Source organism: Oncorhynchus masou, chromosome 19 (assembly GCF_036934945.1).
Source record: "Oncorhynchus masou masou isolate Uvic2021 chromosome 19, UVic_Omas_1.1, whole genome shotgun sequence".
In the NCBI taxonomy this organism is placed as follows: Eukaryota; Metazoa; Chordata; class Actinopteri; order Salmoniformes; family Salmonidae; genus Oncorhynchus; species Oncorhynchus masou.
In genome coordinates, this window is record NC_088230.1 from 15,735,004 (window position 1) to 15,761,258 (window position 26,255).

Here is a 26,255-nt window from a genome sequence, read left to right on the forward strand (position 1 = left end):
ACTTCTGACCCACTGAGATTGTGATAGTGATTTATAAATGAAATAATCTGTCTGTAAACAATTGCTGAAAAATTACTTATATCATGCACAAAGTAGATGTCCTAACCGACTTGCCAAAACTGTAGTTTAAGAAATTTGTGGAGTGGTTGAAAAACGAGTTAATGACACCAACCTAAGTGTATGTAAACTTCCGACTTCAACTGCATATTAGTTTCTCCCGTTGTTATCGTGTCAAATCAGTTTGATACCAGACAGTGTCGTCTAAGTTTTCTACTCCCAACCCCAATGAAAAATGTACCCATTAGGAACATTGAAAATTGCAAAGCTGGTAATTCATTGTAAGAATATTTCATTTTAAACATCAACATAATTAGAATTTAAAAAGTCATCTGACAACTTTATTTGACAACAATTTAATGAAAACAGATTATATTAACTCAATTGTGATTGTCTTGATTTAATTACACATTTTAGAGGTGGACAGTTCTGGGATATTTTAATTCATCCTCTTGATAAGAAATGCCCATTCAGAATTAAGACAAGTTGTTGTTAAAGAATTACATGAATTGGAGATGTTTAAGTACGTACAAATGAGGTTTCCATTCATAATGTGTGTAGGGTAACTTGCAACAGTAGATTTTGCATGGAAAACGAGGAAATCATTTATTTCAGTTGTACGGAATGATTGTCAAATAGGTACATCTGCGCTTGGTCTGCTCAATGACCAGGTGTATACCACAAATAATGCCCTGTCGAGAAAAAAAAATGAAACCATTTTGGGGCGAAAGCAGACTAACATCACACCGACCGAGCACATAGCTCGACTTTAAGGGATCAGGAAATGTTGAAAGCATTTGAGATCCCTGTGCGGGTGATCTTAGTGTGAATTGATGGTTTAACGAGAGATCACCTTGTGGTAATATGGTGGCCAATATTGGTTGCATTTGGCCCTACAGATTAAGTTTATCGCATAAGAACAGACAAGAATTATCTTGCAATACTATTACGATAAAAAGAATCATTTTCCCAAACTGTGCTTTCAACAACTCACCAAATTGTTTCATCAAGTGGACAATAATTTGATTTTCCTGTTTGTCTTAATATAACCATAATAATAATAATAATAATATTCATTCGTAGACCACAAATCCTTAGATCAACGTCCTTACAGTTAACCTATGGCATATGCACCTCCATTTGTCCAAAGAAGCAAAATGACGTCTTGCTTGGAATACAGTTGTAAGCATGGTCTGTTGCTAACTTAAGAGGTACGCACATTTCAAGGTTTTTAAATAATCTGTTGTGGATTTCATTGTAAGCTAAATGTACAATCAAATACGTGCAAAAGAATGTTTTATAAACGAGGTCCCTGATCTTCTGAGTTCTAATTTAGTACCACATTTGTATGTGGTACTAAAATCCTATACATGTCCAATGCTCTGCAGTGGTACTAAAATCCTATACATTTCCAATGCTCTGCATGTGACCGGAGTCTGGACGCTCAGATTGTTTTGCTCTCAACTGATTTTTGTGTCATTCTCAGTGTCATGATAGGAACAAACACTGATCTTGGTTGCAAGCATGTCAGCCCGTCAGAGATAATCGCAAAACTGTTACAGTAGTCTACATTATAAATAAGACCAAAGAGGTTAAGCTAAAGACATAACATAGAAAAAAAATCAACAAACGATAGAAAGGAACAGTGACACTAAATAACCAGTGTCTGTGTGCTATTTCAAAGGCAGGGTCAATGTGTATGTGCAATGTGGACAGTCAAACAAAAAGGATTGAATATGAAATGAAAACATCTTATTAGGCCTTGTGTGTAAACACAGCCATTGTAATTACATCAGATTAATGCCCCAATAATCATGCCTTGAGATCACAGTGAGTATAATATCCTTCCACTTGCAAGTTGCAAATCTCACATATTTCTGAGAGGGAAAAAAACATCCAGGAGGGGCATGGTCTCTCTCAAATGGTAAGGTGCCATTTTTGTGGTATGTTCCTATGAACAAAAATATAAATTCAAGGGAAAATGGTAACTGAAATGACATCAAACTGAACTTGTAGGGGTTGGAATTGAGTCCAGTTTATTGTTTCAAGAGGTTCCTCCTGTTTATTTGTTTCAAGGGTAAATAATATTGATGTAGTGAGCAGGATAAGGGCCTGTATGGAACAGAGGGGATATTTTGTCTCAATCCTTTCCACAATCAACTTTGTTCCCCTTAATTTTAGAAAGATACACACATTTTTTTTTTTTTTAAAGTTGACCCAAATCTCATGGGCTCATTTAACATGATCTTTGTTGTAGCACATGTGCTATGTTAGAGATTTGCTTCAGTTTCTTCATAAAACTACATACAAAAATGAGGAAGGACGACATCTGAACGGGGAGCAGAATTGAACACAGGGTCGTTTTGATCTGGCTTAAATGTTTTGAAAAAACTGGAGCCAGTATCTGTGTTTCTATTTAAGGGTCTTCTGTTGGGAGCAGAGCGTAATCAAGAGGAGATGGATTTTGGCTGATATAAAACAAACACCTCCCAGCTAGCACTTTTGGTTCATTGGAAGTTGTGGGAACACACGTTTTTGGTTTCCTATAGGTTCTGGGAATGAAGCCATACATTTCCTGACCGGTAAAAAACAACATTTCTTAAACATTCTGAGAACAGAAGTGAACATTTTTGCCTGTTCCGAGAACATACATTTTTAGGTAGAAGAGAGGTTCTGAGAACATTTTACTACGGTTCCCTGAAAGTTTTCCAGGAGGTTTTATTAACATTCTGATTTGAACTTAAATAACATTCTAAGAACATGTTTCAATAAGACTTTTAATAACACTGCTAGCTTAGTTTAACTGTTTTGAACTCTGAGCACAGGAAGAACACATGGACATTAATTTGCGTAGGCATTAAATCATGCAAACACATTTATTTTTTGTGACATGGCGTCAATGAGATTCAAACCTATGATCCGTGTTTATCCATTGAATTAGTCCACTACGCCACCAGGATGGAGCTAGCATGCAATGGGTTTTTTTTGACTCATACAACGCTGTTAATTTTAGTCTATTCAAACTGAACCCATTTCAAAGGTAACAAGCGCTCATTAAGATCAGGTGTGGCCTATTAGAGGGCGTGGCCAACACCTGACAACTTTAAAAAAAGATGCTGTTCACGCTGAGAACGGAATGTATTTTTAAAATAACATTCTAGAACAGTTTGAGAACATTGCTTTAAACAGAACCATGAGGAAACGTATTGCTGAAGTACTGAAATTCCTACAGAAGAACGTTCTTAACGTTCTCTGAACTATTTGAGAACATACCCAATGTCAAACCAGTTGGAGAACGTTCCTAAAACTTTACTAAAATTTAAATGTAACCATGTTTGAACTTTTGGAAACTTTCTGTTATAGTAATGAAATATCTCAGCACATCAAGTTCCTTAAATGTGCTGAGAATGTTTCAAAGCCAAGCAACTATCATGCGCCATTCCCAGAAACTTGTGGGAAGCATTTATGCAAAATAACCATAAGACAACCACACTCTCACCAAGCTCTAAGAAACATATGGTTCTCAGAACGTTATGTGGTAGCTGGGCTTACTTTTAACAGCACAGACTGACAACATGACAACTGGTGACAGAGATGAAAAAGACAACCCCTCCCAAAAAAGTTGGTGGACATGTTTAGAGTTGACATATGTTTTTTTGTCTCCCGGTCACCATAATATAATAGGCATGTGGCCATGTCTCTGCTGTACATATGTACTGTTTAAGCACAAGGGGTGGAGGCTGATTAGCAGATTATCGAGTCTGTTCAGGAGAGGTTCAGGTAGCTGAAGAGGAGGGGAACCAGACAGACGCAGCTGAAGCTCACAGTGCCATAGACGATGTAGCGGTAAGATAGCTCAACTTCCATGTGCTGCCGTGCCTGCCGTACATCACCAGCAGGCAGCCCAAACACCCGGCAGGCCAGCGGAATGGTGGCTGCTTTCATTGCAGCCCGGGTGGCAAGCAGGACGACCACCCCAAGCAGTAGGCGCAGCAGGGAGCGGGCCAATAGGGCAGCACTCAGGGGGGGCAGTGCCAGGGGCAGGGAGGAAAGTGGTGGGTCGGCCAGCAGGCCCAGCTGGTGGTTGAGGTGGGAGGCCAGGGCAGCCCCGGCCCCAGTGCCCAGAGCCTGCGCTGTGTCACCCCGTGAGGTGCTCCATGTGTCCAGGGTGAACGCCAGGAAGCCTAAGCCTACGTGCAGGATGACAATGACTAGTGGTGCATGGTGGCTCGTCAGGTAGAAACTGTCAATCTGGTCCAACGTTGATTGGAAGACGGCCAGGATCAGCAGGCTGTATAGAAAGCCAGTGATGACCTCCTGTAAAACAGAGATTGCAAAGGATATTAGGGTGCTTTGAAACCCAAATACATTAAACACATGTCAACGCAGCAGTGTGGTGGGGAGAAACTATTGGGAAAAACGCAACCACATCTTCATTTAGTTGATGGATAACTTGTAGAAAAAAAAAGGGAAGTGCTGCTCGAGTACACAATAGGAGGGCTATGTAATTAGAAGGTGCACTTTGGTAAAAGGGATAAATTGGTCATTAAAAAAAAACAAGGAGGAGGGGGCCCATGGTTGATGGATAGATTGTGATTTTTCTGACGGATAGAAATCCAACAGCCTTGGAAGCACCCTTATACTCTTAACACACACAGGATCTATAATTATTTCTCAACTACTACTATTAATCTGTGAATTAAAAAAAAATCCATGTTCAAATGACATGACAACAAAATAGTTCAAACACCATTTTACACCAAAAAAAGACAGAGGCAATATATTTAAATAACTTCATTAGCCGTTCAATTGTCCCTGATCTTTCCCTCAAAGACATTAAGTCATCTGAAATACAATGAAGGGATTTTAAACAGAAAATCAAGTTTGCAAACTTGCAATGATCCCAAAACCTGAACTCAGCTCTCTTAAGTAATCCACATCCTCTTCAGTCAACTTTGGACTGATTGAGACACACTCTGAAAAATGGGCCCCTGGACACTAGAGGGCCCCCGCAGACAAATTGTTTTGTTTTTTTCACCCTTAAGCAAACCTTTTGGCTCAAGGGCCACATAGGGATTTTGAAATTCAACAGAGGGCTGCACAATTTAAAAAAAATCCATGTCAAAATCCATTTGCATGCCAGAAAAAAGGCAGATTGTGGAAAATATATAAATCCATTATAATTTATACCAGAGAGGAAGAGGCAAAGCCAGAGGTTTTACTCAGCCCAAAACCTGTTCACGAAAAATAGCCCATGAAGTGAGGAATTTTTGTATGGAGGTCAATGAGTGTCGAATTGACACTTTTTCTTTCATTGACAATGAGGCTTATTTGAATTAATAGAAGTTTCGTAATGGTTAGGTTGATACAAATGCACTGATATACACGGAGTGTACAAAATATGCTCTTTCCATGACATAGATTGACCAAGTGAATCCAGGTGAAAGCTATGATCCCTTATTGATGTCATTTGTTAAATACAAAGAAGGATTTATATGCCTTGAGACATGGATTGTGTGTGCCATTCAGAGGGTGAATAGGCAACATGAACAAAATATTCAAGTGCCTTTGAACGGGGTATGGTAGTAGGTGCCAGGAACTGCAACGTCGCTGGGTTTTTCATGCGCAACAGCTTCCTGTGTATCAAGAGTGGTCCAGACATCCGGGGGGGGGGGGGGGGCATTTCGGAAACTTACCCAAAAACAACTTTATATCGGAGATAAATAGAGGACCCATCATGGATATAACCCGTTCTAGCATGGACACTGCCATTGAGGGCGGTCACCATTACTGTATTTGTGGCTAATTCACCAACTGAGTAAGTGGAAATTCAAAACACATTAGCTAGATTGGTAACTCTAAATATAATACCCACTGCCAGTAGCCATGTTAATCTAACAGTACATGTTTTATGTCCCAAAAAACATTGTAGTTGTAGCCTAGCGCCCAATGAGGCCTATGCAGTCGCAATGGCCAAAGTGCATGTTGCATGCTCCGTATGTCAAAGCCATATCAAATATCTTGGTTGTAAAATAGTTTCTATTGAGCTCAAAATTGAGAGCTGAGAAATACAAATTATACCTACAGAAAGCTGATAACCTTCTTTATTCAACTATAACAACGGGATAGCTTTGTCTTCCCCACAATAGAATTTTAAAATGTTACACAATCAGGACACTATTTTCCCCAGAGCGTTTATTTCCCCCGGGAAAGGAGAGTGGCTCAACACAGTAGCAGACCCCAGCACAACAAGTAGTCTACAGGGGCACACAGACACCTTCGTTAAAGGAATCATGAGGATAGTGTACTTTACTGTTTGACCAAATCATGGGTTTGGCCTCCTAAAAAAATAGGGTGTTTTGAGTGAGGTGACCATGTAAATTGAATTGTGCAGCTCACACTGATGGGACTAATATTTTATTTACTGGCACAGCCAAGGCTTGAAGAATATGGAGAACAGATCAGTGATACAAAACCTACATGTAATAAATGTTTTATTCAGGCTGTAACAAAATGTGAAACAAGTAAAGGGTTGTGAATACTTTGAAGGCACTGTATACAAAGACCTGTCAATAGAAAAACTAAATGCAGCTAATTCGGCATCTTTCCTGCTCCAGTCTGTAGTGATAGTGTTAGCTGTGTAGTTGGCTAGCTGGGGGGGGGGTCTATAGCAACAATTTTTGTTTGCCATAGCAACCTGCCCAATCGAACTAACGACCAGTGAACCTTAACTGGAAACAATACAATACAATGAAATGAACGACCAGATGGCTTGGGTAGCAACCTCGGGACTAATATCCGCATGGAAGGATGAAATAGTATGAATAAATTAAATCAAAATAATGTTAAATGGAAATATGTCAATCATTATTTCAATAGGTTGGTACCCCGGTGTATAAAAGTGATAACGCCCCAGAAGCCATGGTTAGGAGGATATATTGGCAAGGTTTGCCATCCCAAGACGAACATCCATGCCAATATATCCTCCAAACTACAGCTTCTCTGGCATTATCAATTAAATATACACATTATTAGCTTGTTGGAAGATGTCCTCGTCAAACGACTGACCATATAACCAGTTGGCAGCACCAATCTAAATAATCGGAGCAGAACATGAGAAATGTTCATGCAATAAAGTGCGAGTTAACAGAGATACAGCTGCGCTCTATCCAATTGTAGCAGTAGAATCAACCTACAGCCCGCCCATTTCTTTATAGACAGAAGAACTAGCCAATTGAGCAATTTAGAGCAGGCACCACCTCAGACTTGTTTGACAACAAGAGAAAGATGTGTGCTGGCAGCTGAACATCTATTTTTCGATCACGAATAATAATAATACACGTGTATTATAATTGCATGCTGAAAATTCTCCATATCCGTTATGATAATTGTTTTTTCCGAGTACTCGGCAAACACAATCACTTTACAATAATGAACTTCATGCTACAAAATAATTGGTGCATTTCCATTATACAAAATATTTTTGATTGAAAACTAAATGTTGGGGCAAAGGATTGTGAAAGTGGCACTACTACATGATTTAGGTTAGGCCTAGCCTCAGTAATTCAACTTGAGCATCTTATCAATCTATTGAGACGTTCAGAAAAAGTTCAAGGTTCTTTACAGATAAGAGTAAACATTGTGCAAGAGCCATGTCATGATGTTGAATATGAACCAAAGTGTCAGGGTGGAAAAAAGGAAAATTAAAAAAATGTCCTGGATAAGACATCTAACATGGTGAGGTTGGCCCTCAACTGAACTTTGCCCTTATTACCTTTGGAAAGACGTGCACATACACATACACACTTGAATGGGTTAAGCATCAACTCCACTGAACAATTTCAGAGATAGGTAAAAATGAAAGTCCTTGTGCACACCTCAGAAGTCAAAATGTCACAAGATGGACTGATTTGGAAAAAATCGGATATCCTACTGACAAAGTGTCGAATGATCCACCTCACTGAAAAGACTCAAAATGCCCATCACTTATTTTAACCTTGGGTGCTAGGACCCCTAATGATGAAAAACGGAAGTGTTATAACATGTTTTAAAATGGTTGTAGTCAATAACAGAGGCCTACTTAAAAGCATCTCTCTGCAGCTTTATAGACCACAACAAGCTGCAGGAGCAGAAGAGGTGTGTTTGAATTCTCAAAACTAGCAGCAGGCATGCAAGTTTGCTGTCAACTCAGAAATCAGCATCAACGTTTTATCCTGTTTTCCTACGCTCATGCCGCTTGTTAGATATTATACACATTATTAGCTTGCTGGCAAACATCCTCGCCAACTGATCATATACCCAGTTGGCAGCACCAATCTAAATGATCTGAGCAAAACGTATGAGTGGAACTTGTCGTGCAATAAAAAGCGAGTGAACTGAGATGAAGCTGAGCTCTGTCCAATCAAAGCATTTGGGTCAACCGACAGCCCGCCCATTTCTTTACAGACAGCAGAACTAGAAAATTGAGTCGTTTAGAGCATGAAGCACCAGACTTGTTTGAATGACATGAGAAAGACTGCAACAAAATTATTTGTGCATTTCCATTATACAACATGTAGTAGTGAGAAACTAAATTTGGGGAAAGGGCTGGTGAAACAAAGGCCAAGATGAATCTACATAATTTAACTTGGATGGGGCAGTATTGAGTAGCTTTGATGAATAAGGATGAATGGTTGAATAAGGTGCCCAGAGTAAACTGCCTGCTACTCAGGCCCAGTTGCTAATATATGCATAGTATTAGTAGATTTGGATAGAAAACACAAGTTTCTAAAACGGTTTGAATGATGTCTGAGTATAACAGAACTCATTTGGCAGGCAAAAACCTGAGAAAAAAATCCAACCAGGAAGTGGGAAATCTGAGGTTTGTAGTTTTCCATGCATTGCCTATACAGTGTCTATGGGGTCATATTGCACTTCCTAAGGCTCCCACTAGATGTCAACAGTCTTCAGAACCTTGTTTGAGGCTTCTACTGTGAAGGAGGGGGAAATGAGAGCTGATTGAGTCCGGGGTCTGGCAGAGTGCCATGAGCTGATCACGCACGCTCACGTGAGAGTTAGCTGCGTTCTATTGCATTTCTACAGACAAAGGAATTCTCCGGTTGAAACATTATTGAAGATTTATGAAAAAAACATCCTAAAGGCTGATTCCATACTTCATCTGACATGTTTCTACGAACATTACTTTTTGTCTGAACTTTCGCCTGGACTTGCCCGCGCCTCGTGAGTTTGGATTGTGTACTAAACGCACAAACCAAAGAGGTATTTGGACATAAATGGACTTTACCGGCGCCGACAGAGATGGCCGCCTCACTTCGCGTTCCTAGGAAACTATGCAGTTTTTTGTTGTTTTACGTGTTATTTCTTACATTAGTACCCCAGGTCATCTTAGGTTTCATTACATACAGTCGAGAAGAACTACTGAATATAAGATCAGCGTCAACTCACCATCAGTACGACCAAGAATATGACTTTCGAGAAGTGGATCCTGTGTTCTGCCTTTCAACCAGAACAACGGAATGGATCCCAGCCGGCGACCGGAAAAAACTACTTCGTAAAAGAGGGAAACGAGGTGGTCTTCTGGTCAGACTACAGAGACGGGCACATCGTGCCCCACTTCCTAGCATTCTTAGCATTCTTCTCGCCAATGTCCAGTCTCTTGACAACAAGGTTGATGAAATCCGAGCAAGGGTAGCATTCCAGAGGGACATCAGAGACTGTAACGTTCTTTGCTTCACGGAAACATGGCTCACTGGAGAGACACTCTCGGATGCGGTGCAGCCAGCGGGTTTCTCCACACATCGCGCCGACAGAAACAAACCACTTTTCTTACCAGAAAGGTGTGGGGGCGTATGCCTTATGGCTAACGAGACGTGGTGTGATCACAGAAACATACAGGAACTCAAATCCTTCTGTTCACCTGATTTAGAATTCCTCACAATCAAATGTAGACCGCATTATCTACCAAGAGAATTCTCTTCGATTATAATCACAGCCGTATATATTCCCCCCCAAGCAGACACATCGATGGCTCTGAACGAACTTTATTTGACTCTTTGCAAACTGGAATCCACACATCCTGAGGCTGCATTCATTGTTGCTGGGGATTTTAACAAGGCTAATCTGAAAACAAGACTCCCTAAAATGTATCAGCATATCGATTGCGCCACCAGGGCTGGCAAAACCTTGGATCGCTGTTATTCTAACTTCCGCGGCGCATATAAGGCCCTGCCCCGCTCCCCTTTCGGAAAAGCTGACCACGACTCCATTTTGCTGATCCCTGCCTACAGACAAAAACTAAAACAAGAAGCTCCCACGCTGAAGTCTGTCCAACGCTGGTCCGACCAAGCTGATTCCACACTCCAAGACTGCTTCCATCACGTGGACTGGGACATGTTTTGTATTGCGTCAGGCAACAACATTGACGAATACGCTGATTCGGTGTGCGAGTTCATTGGAATGTGCGTTGAAGATGTCGTTCCCATAGCAACGATTAAAACATTCCCTAACCAGAAACCGTGGATTGATGGCAGCATTCGCGTGAAACTGAAAGCGCGAACCACTGCTTTTAAATCAGAGCAAGGTGACTGGTAACATGACTGAATACAAACAGTGCAGCTATTCCCTCCGTAAGGCTATCAAACAAGCTAAGCGTCAGTATAGAGACAAAGTAGAATCTCAATTCAACGGCTCAGACACAAAAGGTATGTGGCAGGGTCTACAGTCAATCACGGACGACAAAAAGAAATCCAGCCCAGTCATGGACCAGGATGTCTTGCTCCCTGGCAGACTAAATAACTTTTTTGCCCGCTTTGAGGACAATACAGTGCCACTGACACGGCCTGTAACGGAAACATGCGGTCTCTCCTTCACTGCAGCCGAGGTGAGTAAAACATTTAAACGTGTTAACCCTCGCAAGGCTGCAGGCCCAGACGGCATCCCCAGCCGCGCCCTCAGAGCATGCGCAGACCAGCTGGCTGGTGTGTTTACGGACATATTCAATCAATCCCTATACCAGTCTGCTGTTCCCACATGCTTCAAGAGGGCCACCATTGTTCCTGTTCCCAAGAAAGCTAAGGTAACTGAGCTAAATGACTACCGCCCCGTAGCACTCACTTCCGTCATCATGAAGTGCTTTGAGAGACTAGTCAAGGTCCATATCACCTCCACCCTACCTGACACCTTAGACCCACTCCAATTTGCTTACCGCCCAAATAGGTCCACAGACGACGCAATCTCAACCACACTGCACACTGCCCTAACCCATCTGGACAAGAGGAATACCTATGTGAGAATGCTGTTCATCGACTAAATGACTTAAATGTAATGTAAATGACTACAGCTCGGCATTTAACACCATAGTACCCTCCAAGCTCGTCATCAAGCTCGAGACCCTGAGTCTCGACCCCGCCCTGTGCAACTGGGTACTGGACTTCCTGACGGGCCGCCCCACGTGGTGAGGGTAGGCAACAACATCTCCACCCCGCTGATCCTCAACACTGGGGCCCCACAAGGGTGCGTTCTGAGCCCTTTCCTGTACTCCCTGTTCACCCACGACTGCGCGGCAAAGCACGCCTCCAACTCAATCATCAAGTTTGCGGACGACAACAGTGGTAGGCTTGATTACCAACAACGACGAGACGGCCTACAGGGAGGAGGTGAGGGCCCTCGGAGTGTGGTGTCAGGACAATAACCTCACACTCAACGTCAACAAAACTAAGGAGATGATTGTGGACTTCAGGAAACAGCAGAGGGAACACCTATCCACATCGATGGAACAGTAGTGGAGAGGGTAGTAAGTTTTAAGTTCCTCGGCATACACATCACAGACAAACTAAATTGGTCCACTCACACAGACAGCATCGTGAAGAAGGCGCAGCAGCGCCTCTTCAACCTCAGGAGGCTGAAGAAATTCAGCTTGTCACCAAAAACACTCACAAACTTCTACAGATGCACAATCGAGAGCATCCTGGCGGGCTGCATCACCGCCTGGTACGGCAACTGCTCCGCGCACAACCGTAAGGCTCTCCAGAGGGTAGTGAGGTCTGCACAACGTATCACCGGGGGCAAACTACCTGCCCTCCAGGACACCTACACCACCCGATGTTACAGGAAGGCCATAAATATCAAGGACAACACCCACCCGAGCCACTGCCTGTTCACCCCGCTATCATCCAGAAGGCGAGGTCAGTACAGGTGCATCAAAGCTGGGACCGAGAGACTGAAAAACAGCTTCTATCTCAAGGCCATCAGACTGTTAAACAGAAACCACTAACATTGAGTGGCTGCTGCCAACACACTGACTCAACTCCAGCCACTTCAATAATGGGAATTGATAGGAAAGGATGTAAAATATATCACTAGCCACTTTAAACAATGCTACCTAATATGTTTACATACCCTACATTATTCATCTCATATGTATACGTATATATACTGTACTCTATCATCTACTGCATCCTTATGTAATACATGTATCACTAGCCACTTTAACTATGCCACTTTGTTTACATACTCATCTCATATGTATATACTGTACTCGATGCCATCTACTGTATCTTGCCTATGCTGCTCTGCACCATCACTCATTCATATCTTTATGTACATATTCTTTATCCCCTTACACTGTGTATAAGATATTAGTTTTGGAATTGTTAGTTAGATTACTTGTTGGTTATTACTGCATTGTCGGAACTGGAAGCACAAGCATTTCGCTACAGTCGCATTAACATCTGCTAACCATGTGTATGTGACAAATAAAATTTGATTTGATTTGAAATCAAACATTTGTGGAACTGGAATTCCTGGGAGTGCATTCTGATGAAGATCAAAGGTATGTAAATGGTATTTCTGACTTCTGTTGACTGCACAACATGGTGGATATCTGTATGGCTTGTTTTTGTGTTTTAGCGCTGTACTCAGAAATACTCAGTGGTGCTTTTTCGGTAAAGCTTTTTTTTTTTTTATCTGACACAGCGGTTGCATTAAGGAGAATTGTATCTAAAGTTCCATTCACTTGTATTTTCATCAACATTTATAATGAGTATTTCTGTAAAAAGATCAAAATAAAAAAAAATAAATAAATAAATAAAAATAAATCGGCTGATTTTTATGAAGCAAAACATTACAGAACGTAATACGCCAATGTAAACTGATATTTTTGGGATATAAATATGAACTTTATCGAACAAAACATACATGTAGTGTAATGAAGTCCTATGAGTGTCATCTGATGAAGATCAAAGGTTAGTGATTAATTTTCTTTATTTCTGCTTTTTGTGACTCCTCTCTTTGGCTGGAAAAATGGCTGTGTTTTTCTGTGACGAGGTGCAGACCTAACAATCATGTGGTGTGCTTTCGTCGTAAAGCCTTTTTGAAATCGGACACAGTGGTGGGATTAACAACAAGTTTGTCTTTAAAATGGTGTAATTTGGCGCCCTGCACTTTCACTAGCTGTCATATCAATCCCGTTAGCGGGATCTAAGCCATAAGATTAAGACAAGCCTAGGAAATTAAACTTAAAATTTGATTGAGCATTTTATCAAGCTGCAGAGCAGGGGTAGGCAACTAGATCCCGCCATGGGCGGATTTTTGTCAATCCGGATGGTCGGGAGGCCGGAACATAATTATAATAATTTGTACTCTACAAAATGACCACAACTAGAGATTGTCATTTTCAAATACAAATAATTTCATACATTGATTACATTGGGACATGATCACATCTTTTTTTATTTGTGAGAATATTTGAACAGATTTCCTAAATTAAAGTAATTTGTAGCTGAATTCCTGGTGATTTTTGGACCAAAAACTAAAATCCTATAATGTTATTTAAAATACAATTTTAAAAAATGGGGGGGGGGGCTCCACTCTGAGGCACATCAATCTGCAGGTTGAACATTGTGAGATTGTAGACTCGTAAATTGATAGCTGTAAAAATCACCTTAAACTGTTACTCCACGTGCTGATATTGACTTTAGTATTATTGTGAGTAGTTACAGCTACCCCATAGAGAGAGCATTGCTTTGTCGCTTTTGTAGTCGACTCGAGTTGCAACAGATTTCCACAGATTTTCACGTTGCTACCAACCTTATTATAATGACAAAATGAAACATTTGTTCACGAAAAATATTGTTCTGACAGTTTTATTTAACACTGACAATTTATAGTAATGAGTGGTTTTGGGTAGATTCTTCCTTTAAGTGTTAAACTAATAACGAGTGAAAAATCCATGCCTTCTGGGAATGTTTTAAGGTCTGGAAAGTCTGCCTATTTCAAGACATGGTATATGGGGGTGGAGTGAGAAACCCGATAGGTAGGACAATTCTCTACATCACTCATCTTGAAAAAACAGATACTAAAAACTTGGAAAATCAATCAAATCGGCTATCATTAACAATGGAAAAATCAAATGATTTATTTAATATATTGAATGTGCGTGGGCTATGGAGAGAAACAAAATGGTGCCGTTTCAGGCCATGTGGCAGAAAGTGATTTGGGTTCTGGAGATGGGGGTATGTGCTAGTGGGTCTGGGCAGGTGTGATGTAGTTGATATTTGTAGGATGTTGTTTGTGTATGTTTTGCATGGTTTATAAAAGACTAAAAATCGTACAACAAAATGATGCAACTCTGTAGAAGGACTTGCTTTTAGTTTTTCCCGTTTCAATTCCACACGCTGCGCTGTTCATCAGTCACAATTTGACAATTGATAATATTGTCCACCATCAGACTCAATTTAAATCTGGTTTTAAGGCTACATCTATTATTATATGTGTAAAATTAACTTTGATATAGTTTAGATGGGCCATTATCAGCTGGGCAGGCAACTGTTGAGTGAAGGTGGGGTGGGGGGGTGACATGTCCTCCTAACACAAATTATGTTAGTGATAGACATTCTAACAACGTCAGTGTGTTAAATAGAGTAATTTGGGAAAAGTCAAAGGGGGCATGGATTTAAAAAGGCATAAAGGCTATAAAAAAATAAAATAATAATCACGACATTCAAAAGACGATGTTAACTCCTGTAAACGTCCAACTATTGGAAAAGCGAGTCAGGTACAGGGCTTTTTTTTCTGAAGCGGCAGTGTATGTTTTGAGCCTGGCTTGAATATGCACTGAAGCAAATGGACAGAGGATAGTCTACATTTCTGTCTGATTTGTAAGTCGCTCTGGATAAGAGCGTCTGCCAAATGACTTAAAATGTAAATGTAAAATGATTCTATGTGGTGGTTATAATAATAATAATAAATAAGTTAAGTGCTTTCATGCACCCAAAGCAGTACAACACAATATGAAAAACATCACACCATTTTCAAATCACCCTGGTGTGTACAGAACATCTGTATTGAGCAAGCAGGGGTGAAAGTAGATTGATTTTAACATGGAGATCCTATTTTAGAATAAGGTGTTTCAATGAAGGCATGGCAAGACGGAAACCACGAGGTGGAACTATCATGAAATGGAGCATGGATTCGGTTTGGATTGCAGGTTAAACCTTGAATGTCTTCAACAACAAATGTATAAACATTTCTTAAAATGCATGTTTCACCCCCTCATATTTCAAGAAAAGGTTCTTGTTTGGTCTAAAATACTATTGACTTACCAGGACAGAGTGCATACCCATGTAGACTCTGCTTACACAGACGAGGAAACTCCAGCAGATGGCCAGACTCAAGCCAAACAGGAAAGGGTACTGTGAGCAAGAGCAACAAACGGGGGGGAAAAAAGGGGAGGGGGTTACTATTGTTCACATTCATGATTTAAAAACTTCAGCCTATACATATTAGCTGTGCTTAAGAAGCTGAATACCAATCAGTCACAGGTACCGTGTGTTCTATCTCAAGTGTGTAAAAAGCTATTCATTCAATTACACACGTGCTGACATAGACCAATCACGGGCTGACAAGCTATGAGGCTTTCAGGCAGGATGAAAACGACTATATCGACCATGATCCTTTGCTAGTTATGGCCATTTTCACAATGATCCTTAGTGATTTTTTGGTGCCATTCAGCAGTACGGTGAGCTTCAAATTCTAATAATTCCCGGTTTCATGCTCCACTGAGTTTTACATCGGAACATGTGGATGACATCAGCGCTATGACTATCTAAGGGTTTTAATGTCTATGGTGAAACCAGGTGGGAGAACTATCAGGCCAATCACGGAAAGTCATTTATTAACCTATGAGACTAAACACAAGGAAGAAAAGAAAACAAGTTGTACAATGCCTTAGAAGGTCAGGATTGAATAGCCCCATTGCCAAAAATGTACAGTAATGAGACTCTTTTCAAGTATCAGAATAGGCCTACCCAGATGTTTGATGGACAGATTAACAATGAACCGTGAATTTGAATGCCATAGACAAGGCAGATTTTCCCCAAGAGGTCTTTGCTTTTGTCTCTGTTCCCCTTCAAGAAAAACAGATTCTGAAATTAGTCAAATATTTTAGTGATTTGGTATAGATTTATTGGCAGAGCCCCACTGTAATCCATAGAAAGATTATTTGGCAGAAGGATGTTAATGTTTGACATTTGTAAATAAAGTTAAGATGTTTGTAACGTTAAGATATTTATTGAGTCTGGTTAGGGACAGATCTAAATTTACTGGCATGGGGGCGATCCATAATAGGGGATGGTTGTCAAACCTTTTGGGGGCTTTGGGAGGGAACGAATTACCCTCCTTCAATACAGTGCATTCAGAAAGTATTCAGATCCCTTGACTTTTTCCACATTTTGTTACGTTAATGCCTTATTCTTAAATTGATGAAATCGTTTTTAGAAATGTTTGCAAAAAAAAAACAACGATTCAGACCCTTTTCTTTTTACTCAGTAATTTACTGCCTCAATTCTTCTTGGTTATGACGCTACAAGCTTGGCACACCTGTATTTGGGTAGTTTCTCCCATTCTTCTCTGCAGATCCTCTCAAGCTCTGTCAGGTTGTATGGGGAGTGTCGCTGCACAGCTATTTTCAGGTCTCTCCAGAACTGTTCGAGACTTGTCCCGAAGCTCCTCCTACGTTGTCTTGACTGTGTGCTTAGGGTTGTTGTCCTGTCGGAAGGTGAACCTTAGCCCCAGTCTGAGCGCTCTGGAGCAGGTTTTCGTCAAAGATCTCTGTACTTTGCGCCGTTCATCTTTGTCTCGATCCTGACTAATCTCCCAGTCTCTGCTGCTGAAAATCATCCCCACAGCATGATGCTGCCACCACCATAGGGATGGTGCCAGATTTCCTCCAGACGTGACGCTTGGCATTCAGGCCAAAGAGTTCAATCTTGGTTTCATCAGACCAGAGAATCTTGTTTCTCATGGTCAGAGCCTTTTAGCAAACTCCAAGCGGGCTATAATATGCTTTTTACTGGCCGGAGTGGTGTCACACCTTTTCCCAATCCCTAGCAAACATAGCTGATTAAACTAATTCCATTCTAAACTGAAGATTATGATTAGTTGATTATTGCAGTGTAAACTGGGGCTGGGGGAAAAGTGACACCAATCAGGCCCCCAAGGACTGGAGTTGGCCATTCCGGGCCAAGATGATACTGAAACAGTCCTACTGTAAATCAGAATTCGAAGCAAATGTCTTGCTATATTACGACCAAATAGGCTTAGCAAATTGCATCCATTTCTGTGCTCATTGGTCAACTAAACGGATAATATCAAACCATAAAAATGGAGAGGAGTAGAAGGCCTTTATTCTGATGATTGCCAATGACAATGTCATGAGTGAAATGTCATGGTGGGGATAGGCTGTGACAGAAGCCTGGACATCCAATCACATGGACTAGGCTACTAGGCTACAGTTCACCCAAAACTGCAGGGAGATGCTAACTTCTCTTCGCTGGATCAACACACTCTTTAAACCCGCTGAACTGAGTCTGTGGCTCAGTTACACAAGGGATAATGAAACAGCCTGTTCTCTCTCTTATCACACATGTTCAGTCGTATTGGTTCTGAGATTAGCCACTCTTACTTTTCCCATTAAGAGGGCATCACAACACATCTCTCCTGATATGACTGAACCAGTAAGATTGCTTGCTAGGATATGGGGGAGGGCTGTCGGGGTTAATGTACAAGCAGTGAGCATGCAGCATTAAAAAGCAGGCTTTTGTGCAATAGTAAGCAGCCACAAATTTTTCACTCTGTTTTCACTGGAAAATTAGCTAATTTGAGCAACCAACCTGAATGAAAGGAGGCAAGGATGTTGAGTTGGGCCTAAGCAATGTTTAAAAGGTGACAGGTTTCCCTATTTTGTTTACCTTTATACAACATCGAAGTACATCATGAAATGATCTGCAATAATACTTGTCAGAATAGATTTAGGATCATTGATATAACACTAAGAGGGACATGATCAACTGTCAACATGCTCCTTTGGAATACTTGGAAAATTCCATAAATTGCAAATAAGAATGTTATTAACTGACTTGCCCAGTTAAATAAAAACATTTGAAAAGGTTCAGAGTTGTGATTAAATTGCACAATTTCACACATCTCTGAGCTCCATGCATGATATTGTAATGTTGAGACCACAATCGGAACTATTTCATGTTTTACATTTGATCCAGTCCGGGGGGGGGGGGGGAAACGGTGCCTGGACTTTTAAGTAGTTGTCACTTGCGCTGCAGTGACAACTATCGGCAGTCAGCCAGATTTTTGCTGCAGAATGAGAAGATGAACACTGTTTTCCATATAGTTAGCTAACTATAATAAATCCCTTGCAACGACACTACTGTTAACAGTGATCTTTATTTATGTACAACACTCAAGTGGTGAGAGTATTGAGACAATTTTCTAAATCAATTTCACCGGGAGAGACCATGGATCTTCTTGTCTAGCAAGCTAGCTGTAAGCCACACTTGGGCTAGCTAACGTTTGCCAGCTAGGTACCCTCTACCTCACCTTGTGTTCACAATCAAGACCTGCATCACCGCAGGACCCGACAGAGAAGTCTGAGGCACGGTTGGAATGGTTCATACTGCGGGCGGTCAGACAGACAACTTTGGGATTGCCGAATAAACATGTCCCGGAAATGTTAAATGTGCTGTGAATTGTTATAAAACCACATCACATGAATCCCTCTGTCATCCTGGCTGTTGTGTCCCTCTCCTCCCCCACCTCTAACTGGGGCTCACGTTACACAGCTGGTTTGCTCTCTGTGAGCAAGGATCAGACAGATGGGTGTCTTGGTGGTGGACACACCCAAGAAACACACATATCAAATCGCACCCCCAAACCATTCCGACACAGAAATGCTGATTTTTAATATCCTACGGGTAAGTGTACCCAGAGCCATATATTTAGAGTTAAGCCAACTTTTAGAATATTGTTCCAATTCTAAACATTCAGTTAACTTCTTGGATATAGGGGGCGCTATTTAAATTTTGGGATGAAAAACGTTCCCGTTTTAAACAAGATATTTTGTCACGAAAAGATGCAACTATGCATATAATTGACAGCTTTGGAAAGAAAACACTCTGACATTACCAAAACTTCAAAGATATTGTCTGTGAGTGCCACAGAACTGATGTTACAGAAAAAAAACAGATAAAAATTCAACCAGGAAGTGACGCATTTTTTGAAACCGCCTCATGGCAATGACTCCTTATATGGCTGTGAATGGGCCACGACTGAGCTTAGTCTTTCTGTCGCTTCCCCAACGTGTCGACAGCATTGTGACGTTTTTTTGTAGGCATATCATTGGAAGATTGACAAGAGACTACATTTACCAGGTGGTCGCTTGGTGTCCTCCGTTGCAATTATTGCATATTCTCCAGCTGCAGTATTTTTCCATTTGCTTCTGATGACAATATAACTGCCACCACAGATAGATTATTGAATAGATATGTGAAAAACACCTTGAGGATGGATCCTAAACAACGTTTGCCATGTTTGTCGATATTATGGAGCAAATTTTGAAAAAGGTTTGGCGGTATAGTTTAAGTATTTTCGGTCGATTTCTCAGCCAAGCAGGATGAACAAACGTGCCGTTTTTCACATACAAAAATATTATTTTTGGAAAAAAGGAACATTTGCTATCAAACTGGGATTCTCCTGAGTGAAAGCATCTGAAGTTCTTCAAAGGTAAATTATTTAAGTTGGTTGCTTTTCTTATTTTTGTGATAATGTTACCTGCTGCCAGCACGGCCTAGCATAGCATTATGCCATGCTAAACTTACACAAATGCTTGTCTAGCATTGGCTGTAACGCATATTTTGAAAATATGAGATGACAGTGTTGTTAACAAAAGGCTAAGCTTGTGTTTGAATATATTTATTTAATTTGCGATTTTCATGAATAGAAAAAGTTGCGTTATGGTAATGCGCTCGAGGCTATGATTACGCTCCCGGATAAGGGATTGCTCGTCGCTAGAGGTTAAAGCATTGTTTAAATATTCCCATGTTATGTTAACGAGGAGCTAACATGGCTGCCATAGAATTTGATAGTGTTATGTAAATGTATCATAAAGCTCATTCTAGACATTCAGTTTTTAAAAAATGAATAGGCAGTGGCTACGGAGTTTCGCCCCTCTGGAAACCTCTTTCTTAAATCTAAGCATACAGATCACATTATGGGCATGTGTTATTTTAGGCACATATTAATTTTCTAATGTAGCTGAACATGTTTCTGAACGGCTGAAATAAAAAATTAATTAAGCAGCGATATGAACGAACATTCCCAAAAATATACAGTTGAAGTCAGACGTTTAAAAAAAGCTAGCAAGCTCATGGAAGCAAACAATATTATTTCCCAAAAATATAGCTAAACAGTATAAGCTGTTTCAGTACCAAAAGTTTGCTTGCTAACTATCTAAAATACCCCTAATTTATAAGACAGTTCTTATTTGATTAACGGTGGTCGGACCCACCTATGTAAAGCTAGCCACAATAAGGATTAACCACACTCGTGAAAAATGTCTGTTGTTGACAGTGAAGCAAAGGACTACAAATAGTGGAATTATGCCATAATTGAATAAATCATGCTAAACGAGGTTGGAAAGTTATATAAATTCAACAAAAGACAATTTGACAAAAATGTGAAATCACATTTGATGTATTAGACTTTAGAATTGCATTGGGGGCACAATTATTTCACTGTACAGCCTTACCTATGGATTGTGGATGACATGGGGGTATCAGTCTACTCAATGACACCCAGAGAAGTTTAGCATCGAAGCTCTTATTGCGAGAATCTGAAACTACGGCATTCCATAAATGTTGAAGGCTACACCAGCGAACTATGGAAAGCTGTTTGGGTCTTTGCGTGTCAAAAAAGATACATGTCAAATAATAATTTAAAGCGGTCATTATTTTTTGCGTAGTTATTTCACAGTGATTACACTATCACTCGTATTTCATAAGTAACAACGACTCATCGATATGTATGCTGGTAAAGTTGTCTCGCGCACCTACAGTGCTGGTCATAAAAAAAGAGCTAGCTAGCTCATGGAATGTTCTTCCCCAAAAACATAGCAAAACGACTTCATCTGTTTCAGTTGCTATAGTTAATAACTAGCTAACTATATAGCTAGGTGTCATCGTCTAAAATAACCCTAATTTATAAGACAGTTCTTATTTGATTAATGGTGGTCGGACACATCTATGTGAAGCTAGCCACAATAAGGATTAGCCGCAATAGTGGACTTTGCGGTTAGCCTTCAAAATAAAAGTATGTCCTTGGCAGTGATGCAAATGAATACAAATAGTAGAATAACTCATGCTAAATGAGGTTGGAATGTAAAAGAAAAACAACAAGACAATTTGTTAATTTGACAAAAATCTGTTGAAATCACACTGGACGTATTATACTTTGGAATTGCATCGTGGGCATATTTATTTAATTGTACAGCCTTACCTATGGATTGTGGATCAATGGCATGGGGGATCAGTCTAGTCAGCAACACCCAGAGAACATTAGCGTCGTAGCTCTTATTGCGGGACTCTGAAACAACTGAATTGAGCCACAGTTCTTGTCAACCTATGCGTATTGAACACTATTCCAGAGGAAAAACAATACTGTGTGAGTGTTTTGGAGTCTGATAACTGAGGAGGACGTTGGGAAAAGATATTGGGTATTGAGTAGACTGATACCCCATTTCATTGATCTCCAATCTTTAGGTAAAGCTTTACAGTGCAATATGAATGTCAATACACACAATAGGCTGACTGGGAAGGTGATTTCACATAAGAGCTACAAAACTAATATTTGCGTAAACTTTTCACAGTTGTGTTCTGTTGGCTGTCGCAGAGTAGACTGATACCCCATTTCATTGCTTCACATTCCAACCTTGTTCAATATTACCTCGTCTAAATATGGCACAATTCCACCAATTGTAACTTTCTGCATCGCTTTCAACGATGTACTTTTATTTTGAAGACAACACGCAAATTCCACTAGCAATGATTTAGCCGGAATCCTTGTTAAGAATAATGAAAATGACTGCAGTTTCTACTGGTCATTGTTTTCAGGCTGGTTGTATTGTTGCTTTCGAACAAATCATGCTTTATTACCAACGCGGTACAGTAAACACATCGTTGGTGGCCGGTGTTTGCAGACTTTTTTTGTACAGCTTTGACAGTGCTACTGACAGTGGTGGCGCTTGGATTGCACGTGCAAATGTATTACACACAACTGCGTTATTTGACGTAATCTTTTTTTGACACGCAAAGACCCAAACGTCCAGACAAAGGCGATGAAGGAAGGGGGCGTCGCCGCCGAGCACCCCGTAACAATTTCTTTAAATCATGAACATGCGCAGAAATCTTATTTTTTTTTTTAGCCTGGGCAAATTGGGATACATAAACCCTGTATCCCGTTGCAACTCCATTACAAAACTTAATGAAATTCTAAAGCCCTCATGCAGTCCATTTTTTTAATCATCACTTTATTTTTAAAATCACTGTTTCTTTATTTATATAACTCAAATATATTTGGTCATAATTCATTTCCCTGAGCCACTTAAATGCTCAGTCCGAATGTGTGGGCGTTGGGATACAATTTTGAATATATTTACAGTGCCTTTAGAATGAGGTGGATAAATGTTTCATGAGTGTAGTTCAACTGTCAATACCATATCAGAATCCCAAAATACTAAATGGTTTGTAAACAAATCTTATAGTTTCAAAATTGTGATCATAGGCTAGGTTTGATGCATATAGCCTACCTGCCAGCGTCCATACGTGAGTAGGAAGAGAGAGAAAGGGATGGCGGTCCCGGACATGGCATGCGTTGATGGCATACTGTACTCCGAGTTGTAAAACACCTCCACTTTAACCACAGGCGGAGATGCTGGTCGCGTCCAGCGGACAATGTCTTTAGTAGATTGACCGAGGAAAAGATTCCAAATCCAGACCACAAGGATTCGCCGGCTGACAAAAGCATCTACATTCCAAATTAGGAAGGGGAAGAAAACAATGAAGAACATCTCGTTACCAAGCTCGGACCCGAATGTGAAAAGGTAGAATAGGAACTTATTCTGAATAATAAACTCCTGGCCTACATCCCCAGTCAGTGAGTTCCTGCGAAGAGGTTTGACCCTTCCACTAGAGTCCCCATTCTCGCGGTCACTCTCAACAGCTTTGGACGAATTCCCAGTCAATCTACAGCCGCTACTTTGTCTGTTTCCCTCATGGGAAACCGTCTGTTGTTCGGGTGTCTCCCCTATCCCAGACACCAGAGCTGTTCCATGTTGCAGCTTGTTTGAACAGTCATTATGTTGTTCTCCGGCAGTTACGCTTTTTCTTTGCAGAGGACCTTCGATTTGCTGTCCGCTAACATGTCCCTCGCCGTTTCCACTTTGGTCCTGGTGGCGTTTCACGCAGGCACCGTTAACAAAAAAATCATTTTCCCATTCTTTCCTGCTCAGTTTGACTGGGAATGAGCCTTGAACACCACAGAGCTTTTGAAATGATGCTACATGGTGCGGATCTTGCAAATACCCACAACACCGTACGAACATCGTTTTTAGATCTTTCGCCATAGTACGTCTGACACAAACTAGTTTAGCTAGCTAGCCGCCCTCCAAATCACATGCAAGATGGAGTCTCGGTCGCTACTGTAGGTAGCTTTCACAGACAAAAGAGGAAATACGATAAACTCCAGTTTAGTTGAAAAGTCGTTGGAATACAAAATTTGTAGCTAGATCGGAGGAGGGGAGTCTGATGTAGGTAGCTACTTGTCACAAAAATAATCCGTACCAGTTATGCCTGTGGCCGGCGCGTTTGAGAAGCTCACCACCATAACGATTAGCAACAATAGTGGAATTTGCGGGTTGACTTCAAAATAAAAGTCCCCAATTGAAAGTGACGCAAAGGCATACAAATAGTGGAAGCAATGCTAAAGCAATGCTAAACAAGGTTGGAATGTTGTTACATAATTAAAATACTTTCAGTTCACCAAATCCACCTTCGGCACCTCGAATAAAATAACGAATTACTACCACGCAGGTCGGCTGATCCAGCAGCAGTACAGTATCCCAAAAGATCATTGATTACATGTTTACTTAGACCTTTTTTGTAAGTACATAAGGGCAGTGATGCTTTACGAAACTCCATATTTTGGTGAGTACTGAACGTATTGATATTAACGTTTGGAGAGCTCGGTCTAGAGATTCACAAAACACTTCTTACTCAAAATTAAATTAAAAAAACAAGATATTGTTGAGGAATTGCACTTGAGGAATAGCAACTTTGCTTAACTATAACCATATTTGAGAAGTTCATAAGAAAATCATGAAATTTTAAGGTGTTGAGTAATTTCACATAAGAAAATCAAACTTAGTTTATGTGAAATTACTCAACACCTTAAGATTATGATTTTCTTACGAACTTCTCAAATATCTTCTTACAAACTGCATAAATGGCGTCTTAAAATGAGTCGCAATGCAAGGATTTAGTTAGCAATACCAATCATGTTAGCATATTTCGTATTGAAATAAGTTCTAAAACATGTTGAGTTTCAAATAGTAAACTCTGAAACTTTCAGATGAAGTTTGAGTTAAACATTTAATTGCTTTCATTAGCGTGTAAAACAAGGGTTTAGTTATCGTGGAATTATGAAGAAAGTTAAGCAAAGTTGCTATTTCTCAAGTGCAAAATGTCGGAACTTTGTAAATATCTTATGTGGCATTGACATTAGTGACGTGCTTGAAACCAATAAATAAGCCTATGTGATAGGATTTGGCCCTCTATAAAGTGTTGATATTTCCATTTTATTACAATCATTTTTTTGCTTTGTCTCGAATACCATTTTTTAGTTAGCTGCAAACTCTATACACACAAACTTTATTTTTCACACATTATAGCCACCAGACTTACGTTAGCTATCAAAACCAAAAATGGATAACCAAGGAAAGCACAATAAAAAAAAACTTAAGTAAACAAGAGCTTGAAGTGATGGAGGAAATAGCAGCCAGGAAACGGTTGCCATTGGGGAAACTCGATAACTGCGGGGTCACTGCCAGACGAAAAATAGAGGATGGGTGAGAGTGGCCGAGTCTGTCTCTGCCGTCGGGGGTATGACAAGGGGCAATGACGCTGTAAAAAAGAAGTGGTCCGACATCAAGTCGGCTGCTAAGAAGGGAGCTGAATAAGACTGTGGGGGGAGGGGTGGTATCAACCGTTCATGTGGACCAGCTGGAGGACAAGGATCGATTTGGAGGTGGAGGATCCATCATGGTCTGGGGCGGTGTGTCACAGCATCATCGGACTGAGCTTGTTGTCATTGCAGGCAATCTCAACACTGTGCATTACAGGAAAGACATCCTCCTCCCTCATGTGGTACCCTTCCTGCAGGCTCATCCTGCTCATTCTGTGCGTGATTTCCTGCAAGACAGAAATGTCAGTGTTCTGCCATGGCCAGCGAAGAGCCCGGATCTCAATCCCATTGAGCATGTCTGGGACCTGTTAGATCGGAGGGTGAGTGTTAGGGCCATTCCCCCCAGAAATGTCCGGGAACTTGCAGGTGCCTTAGTGGAAGAGTGGGGTAACATCTCACAGCAAGAACTGGTAAATCTGGTGCAGTCCATGAGGAGGAGCAGTACTTAATGCAGCTGGTGACCACACCAGATACGGACTGTTACTTTTGATTTTGACCGTCCTTTTGCTCAGGGACACATTATTCCATTTCTGATAATCACATGTCTGTGGAACTTGTTCAGTTTATGTCTCAGTTGTTGAATTTTATATTCATACAAATATTTACACATGTTAAAT

The 26,255-nt window shown here is 40.6% G+C and overlaps 1 protein-coding gene across 1 annotated transcript; it reads right to left on the reverse strand.

Moving 5' to 3' along the window:
- Positions 1 to 370: 370 nt before the first annotated feature.
- On the reverse strand, positions 371 to 24,308 carry LOC135505864 (sphingosine-1-phosphate phosphatase 1-like). Its single transcript, XM_064925060.1, has 3 exons — positions 23,207 to 24,308; positions 15,657 to 15,746; positions 371 to 4,374 (listed from the first exon to the last, which is right to left on the reverse strand). The coding sequence occupies exons 1-3, from the start codon at positions 24,020 to 24,022 to the stop codon at positions 3,823 to 3,825; spliced, it is 1,458 nt and encodes a 485-aa protein (XP_064781132.1). The 5' UTR covers positions 24,023 to 24,308; the 3' UTR covers positions 371 to 3,822.
- Between the last annotated feature and the right edge of the window lie 1,947 nt (positions 24,309 to 26,255).

Excerpts from the sequence above, each read along its gene's own strand:
- LOC135505864 (XM_064925060.1), bottom strand. The coding sequence starts at position 24,022 with ATGGCGAAAGATCTAAAAACGATGTTCGTACGGTGTTGTGGGTATTTG. Across the intron at positions 15,747-23,206 it reads TCACGTATGGACGCTGGCAG|TACCCTTTCCTGTTTGGCTT; the intron begins GTAGGCTATATG and ends TCTTGCTCACAG. Across the intron at positions 4,375-15,656 it reads TGGGTATGCACTCTGTCCTG|GAGGTCATCACTGGCTTTCT; the intron begins GTAAGTCAATAG and ends TCTGTTTTACAG.